The 6,512-nt window shown below is 35.1% G+C and overlaps 1 protein-coding gene across 2 annotated transcripts; it reads right to left on the bottom strand.

The window, feature by feature from the left end:
* Positions 1–697: 697 nt before the first annotated feature.
* On the bottom strand, positions 698–5,494 carry LOC142526797 (uncharacterized). Of its 2 annotated transcripts, XM_075631397.1 has the most exons (9): positions 5,306–5,494; positions 4,917–5,148; positions 3,480–3,958; positions 2,813–2,978; positions 2,679–2,729; positions 2,393–2,575; positions 2,147–2,246; positions 1,249–1,982; positions 698–1,164 (listed from the first exon to the last, which is right to left on the bottom strand). In XM_075631397.1, the coding sequence occupies exons 3-9, from the start codon at positions 3,941–3,943 to the stop codon at positions 802–804; spliced, it is 2,061 nt and encodes a 686-aa protein (XP_075487512.1). In that variant the 5' UTR covers positions 3,944–3,958; positions 4,917–5,148; positions 5,306–5,494; the 3' UTR covers positions 698–801. The 2 variants fall into 2 exon arrangements, with proteins under 2 accessions (XP_075487512.1, XP_075487510.1); XM_075631395.1 differs by lacking the exon at positions 4,917–5,148 and having other exon boundaries at positions 5,306–5,493.
* Between the last annotated feature and the right edge of the window lie 1,018 nt (positions 5,495–6,512).

The raw sequence follows: 6,512 nt of genomic DNA on the forward strand, positions 1-6,512 counted from the left end.
TTTTTTTTTTTTTGTGATACATATATCGAATTTAGTTTTTGAAAATTTCATTTAATAAAATAAAATTTTCAAATTTAATCATGCATATATTGGGTGTGCCATTGTTATTCATGCATCTTTTGTTGAATTTAATTTTATTTTTGTAACTATGTTCTGAAGATCAACTTTAATCATTTTATTTAAAATCATGTAATTAAGTGAATGACCATTATCATTGTTAAATTTTATAATTATGTGGTTATTTAATCTTTCGTGATATGCACATGTATTTAACAATATTATAAAAATTTAATAATGATATCAGATATTTAAATATATGATATTGACGAAATTATAATTGTCGAAACATAATTACATTATAATAATTGATTCAGCAAAAAATTCATGACTAAAAAAACCACAATCATAAACATACAAAACTGATATTGATATATTTCTTTAAATAACTTATAAGATCACGTAGAATTTCAAATTTAATTTAATAAATTATATGATAAGAAGTTATGCCCATAACTAAAACATTGGAATCGCTCTTATCCTTAAAATCGTATCGCTAATGTCAAAGTTGTTTCACGACATGGCTAAATTACAAGATAGCTGAAAACACTTCTCACCATTCAGAATTCACTTGAGCCCTATTCTTTTTATGTTCAAAAAGAATTCATTTAAACATTTGATTTTCATATGCTTCAAGGGATTGAAGGGGAAGAAACAAACATGCTAATGCTGATTCAATAATATAGCAAACCATAAAAGTAACATATTGGAATGTGGAATCAAATATAGCAATATAATGTTGAACTAGAAACCAGCCCACCCAGCAGGTTGGGGATTCAACTTATTTTCCACGCTCTTCGACTCACCAAATCGTTGAGACTTGCTCAATCCACCCATGGGTACATTTATCTTTGAGGAATCCGACGGATCCACCTTAAAATTCTCGGATCCAAATCCCAAAGCATTGGTACTAGAAGATGGCTCGATGGGCTTCTTACTCTGCTGACCATTTCTTGTTCTGACAGATTTAGGGGTGTTGTTCGGAGGCAACGTCGGTGGCCTGGAATCATCAGCGAAAGCCTGCCACTGTTGAGGATCTGGGCTAATGGAATGTCGGTCAAATAAACCCTGTTTCAATTGCCAAACCGTTCCTTCAATCTTCTCATTCTGTATTTCAGTGACAGATTAAAGAATTTAGTTTACAAGAAGTTTGAAAAATTATAGGCACATGCATTGGACGGATTAACATACAGGTGGAGTAGTGGATGATTGGTTCCTGGGCTGATCTTTACTCGGTGATGGAGTTCTCGCAGCTAGAGCTTGCTTAAGATCCTGTATTTCTTGGCGCTGGGACCGACAAATTGCAGAGAGCTTTTCGTATTTGGAGGTTATTTCTGCCTTTTCTGTATTGGCATGTGCAAGCTGCTCTCTCACCTTTTTTAGCTCTTCCTCCAAGAACTCTTCCTTCTCCGATCTCTGACCATTAGTGCCAGGACTTTTCTTGTTACTGCCAAATTCTGCTACAAAAGCGTTGAATGCATCATTTTGAAAGGTGGGTGCTTCCTCTGGTTTCGGGGGTCTCAATCTTTCTGTACTTTGGTCTGAGTCATCCCGAAATGGTGAATTTTCAAAACTTGGTCTATCGACTGATCTACCTGGTGTGCTTTTTTGGACTGTAGAAGATTGAAAATTTTGCTCCTTAGATGGAGTTGAATAGGAACCTGTATGCTTTTCAGGACAGATCTTGTCATGTCCAGATAATGTATGATTGGTTCCGTCTTCATCATACTTAGGACGGCTCTCATCCTCATTGATCACTGAATCTTTTGCATGTTCGGAGGTCCAGAAAGCACCAAAAGGGCCTGCACTTTCGCCTGTTCTGAGAATATTTGGAACTAATGATGCGTTTTGAGCTCCAGCTGAGGGAGGCGGAGGTGGACTTCTACGAGGCATTGGATTGGACTTGTTTGCAGGCTTTGGCATGCCTGCAACCAGCCATTAATTAGAAGAGCTCAATAAAAGCAGGTAGTGCAAAATGGAGAAAAATTAATAGCTTGACCATTTGACCACAAATTTTCTTCACACTCGAATAGAGAAATGTTAGAAATCGAATCATGGCACTCTTAAACTAAGATCTGACAACAGTCACCTGCAAGAACATCAGTAGTCTGTTGCGGCATTTCTGGAGGTCTGTCAGGTAGTGATTTCTGTGACCCTTCCGGTAAAAGGCTATTAACACGGAACCAGACCTGCAGCCAAAGGAATCAACAAAAGTAATTGATAAGCACACACGCACGCATGCATGCAAGCTTAGCCCTCATGATAGCTCTGGGCACAAAGAACTACAACTAACCTAAGTTCATGGAGATGAATCAGAATCAAGCAAAATGCTTGCCTGCGTGATATCCGGTCTGTCATTTGGGGAAGATTGAAGCATGTCTCTTATAAGATCTGTCAGTGATGAGTTGTACTTTGGTAAATCTGGGATGCGATAGTTCCCATTCAAAATTTGGAGCTTTGATTCACCGTCGAATGCTAACTTGAAGTAACATATGCGAAAAAGGAGACATCCAACTGCCTGTAGTTAAAAGGCTCAGCCTTAGGTAACTAACAAGCTTAGAGAAAGCTGATCCAAAGTTCTGCTGGATTCATAAACAGTATTTAAGAACCAGTCAACTTACCCATATATCTACTTTTTCATTTATAAGTTCTCTGCGAAAAAGATCCCACATCTAAAAAATAGTGAGAGAAGAGACATCAGTTGATTGCCAAAAAAAATGTAAAAGTGAGAGATCATAGACAGTTGTCCATCTACCTCAGGAGCTCTATATGCTGGTGTTGTGTATTTTCTAATATTATCTTCCTCGATACCCATTTCCTCAGGTTTCTCGAAACGTTTATGATTTGTGGAAGTACTACCAAAATCACACAACTTCCACAATCCATCAGACCCCAGCAAAAGATTCTCAGCCTTCAAGTCTCTACACAATGCAACTCAACAATGATGAACAGATAGAAACTACAAAATAAGTGGAGCAAAATCTAGTGATCAATGCCCCTCAGCAAAGAAGAATCATGCGCTATTCTATATATCATTTAAACAAATACATAAAGAGCACAAAAAATTCATGACTGTAAAACTTTAGCTATTCTTATTCAGCAGGCCAAAAGGAAAGAAGTAATGCAGAGAATTTCAGTATTCTTGCCCACACAAGTGCAAGTAGAAGTAAAAAACAAGATGTGAATAAAATTCCCTACCTCACAAAAAACAGATGAAAATTTTTCCTGATGAGCATCAGTAATTTTAACAGTCCTTAAGGACGTGATATTCTCAACAGAAAGATGTATTAACAAAAATCATCCAAAGCATAATATTGGGGCTTTTAAAAGAGAAGGTCCACGCAACAACTAGTTGAAAGCACAAATATTATATCAAATCCCGAAATTATGCAGTTATAGATAAGAAAGATCAAGTACAATACCGGTGTGCAATAGGTGGACTGTGGCAGTGCATTGCAAAAACAGCATTGCACACATCCCGAAAAATTGTTAGAACCTGCTTTTCCTCAAAGAACCCAGCCCCCCTGCTCTCAAGCACATTAACCAGAGATTTCTCACAACATTCCATGAGAAGGAGGATCTCCTTGGTACGTCCCATATCAAAAACAGCATGAGCACAATAAGTGACAACATTGGGATGCCCTTTGAGAGATTTCATGACTGATATCTCTTTCATTGCTAGCTCTAGTGACTCTTCATCATTGCATATAATGTGCTTCAAGGCAAATGGCTTGGAACCATGTATTGCATCTCTAGATGAGTAGACACATGAGAATCCACCTTCAGCAATGATATTACGAACCTGAACTTTTAAATTGCCAATGTCAATGATGCGACCTTCCAGCCCATTTTGTTCTTTATGCGTAAAGGATTTGAATCTCCACATGACTGGTGGTGACTCCTTTAAAGCAAAGGTCAATGCGTGAAAATAGGATAAAATTTTCTAGAAGTCAGCTACATGTGATATGAGACAACGATAAACAAAATCCAATTCAAGATGAGCTAAATTTAATCATACAATTCTGAATGAACCCTATATATTAAAATGAAGTTTTTTTTAATAGGGTCACAAAAAGGAAGTCATTGTTAAAAAAGCAGTTTTTTAAAAGGAATGAAAAGGTCCGGAGAGGTCTATCGATAAAACTACAGCTACAAATGCTGCATACACGAAAAATCGAAATGGGTGATCAACCCTTCCTTAAGAATCAATACCATCCATCAAAACTCATCAAATAGCTAGACCGAGAACAATAACTTGAGAATGAGACATAACTATGCAGATCCCTTTAATTTAACAAAAGAATGAACCAGCAGGAGTCCAGAAATTCTAGGAAGAAACATAAGAGGCAAATATGCTAAAAGAATGTTCTTTCAATTTTTGTATGGAAAAACATACGATTTATAAAACTATATCTATACAATCTCTACAAATATGCAAATATCCAGGTTTCCGAAACGATTGGCTCTCAACAACACCATTGATGATCAGCTATCAACTTCACCATTTACATGCATATTACAAAATTACCACAGCATATCAAAGCAATGATTGTGAAGGTTCCTTTCATGAAATTTTCAAAAATATTTATCATTCGGGTTGGATGGATCCCAAAATTATCACTATAACCACTTTACGAAACTACTGTTCCCAGAAATCCCAGATTAAGGGAACAAAACAGGTGAGCAAATACCATCCATAAAATGAACAAAACCAAATTCATGATCACTCTTTTGATTTCAGTTTGATCTCCAAAAGAAAGACTACTGCTGCAACCAGAATTTTTCAGGATTAACACGATTAAAGAAAGTAAGAAACTTCCAAACCAAACCTACAATATAAATACACACATATTCTTTACCTATAATTGCATTCGGCAGAACATATGAATAGATCACGATTTCATAAATACATAGCTCAACATAAATTTCAAACAAAGAGAACTTTAGCTTAAGGTTCCTCTCTTCCATCGGATCCGAACACCTTTCGACTACTTCCAAAAGGAAATAAATAAACACCATTCACCCCAATAGTTTCCACTGTTAGATGACGCTGATTGTGGTGGCTATGGAAAGGACGGGAAGTGGCGGCAACTGGGAGAGGATTAAAATACTTAATCGTAAAAATTAGATACAAAAATAATCTGAAAACAGTAAAATTTCAGGTCTTGAGCTATGATAGACCTGATCGACCAAAAACTTTAAATCAAACTGCTTTCATCAAAACTTAACAACTAAGATTTCTGTTTACCTCGTAAAAATGGAACTCGATCCGAAACTCAGGCACGATTCAATGAAGGAGATCTGGAAAATGGTGGGTTTTGGATTTCGATAACAAAGCCGCAGAGAGAGTGGATTGCGGGAAAATGTGCGAGAGGTCATTAATTAGCTAATTGCGTATCTTTGAATCGTATCTTGACATAATGATGGCCGCCTGTACAAACCGAATCAAACCATGTGACTTATTTTAATGATATTTTTATTTTAAATTATGTGATGAATTAAATAATTTATATATATTTACTTTGTTGGATCCCGAATTTCACACGTCCAAACGCAGCGGAGGTTTTAAATTTTTATTTTATTTTGACAATCAAAATATGTTTATGTTTGAGCACTCGTATGATTCATTGAATCAACATTCAGAGGGCATAAGAATTTATACCTTCGGTGAAAATTTCACAAGGCTCCAATTATTTCGGGGTTAGCGGAGATAGCTTTTGATAAATTTCCTATGAACTTTCTTCGAGTCTCCTTCTATCAAGTCCACGACCAGAAGATTTGTTCCTCTTTCAAATAGCACTAGAATATTTGAAAAAAAATTTTACGTTGAGATCAAAAATTTGAGAGATGATTCAAATCCTTTTTTCTTGAAAAGTGGTCAAAATATTTGGAGGATTTTTTGGATGGATTTTCGTGAATCACCACTAGGGAATTGTGGAGGCTAGCTCTTTTCAAAATTATTAGTGTTCATTAGTTAACCCCAAACCTAATACACATATATAAGCTTAGGGTCCATTAATTAAATCAAACATTTAATGAGCTTAATAAATTAATTACTCTAGTCCAAGTAATTTAATTAATTAATTAATATTTTATAGTCCAATTAAGAAACTTAATAATTTGTATGTTGGTCGTGTACTCCTACAAGCCAATAATACATACACCCATTACATTTAATTTAAATCCATTATAAATTAAACATTTGAATTTAATATTTAAATTATAAATTCAACTCTTTGAATTTTTCACCTCCAAAATTTAATATTTAATAAACCCAACTTTTGAGTTTAATAAATTAAATTATCAAATTTTATAAATTCAACTCCTTGAATTTATTCTCTCTAAATTTCATAAATTCAACTTCTTGAATTTACTATCTCATAAATTCAGCTCCTTGAATTTATTTTCTCAAAATTTAATTATCATAAATTCAACTCCTTGAATTTACTATTTCA

Source organism: Primulina tabacum, chromosome 15 (assembly GCF_025594145.1).
Source record: "Primulina tabacum isolate GXHZ01 chromosome 15, ASM2559414v2, whole genome shotgun sequence".
NCBI lineage: Eukaryota > Viridiplantae > Streptophyta > Magnoliopsida > Lamiales > Gesneriaceae > Primulina > Primulina tabacum.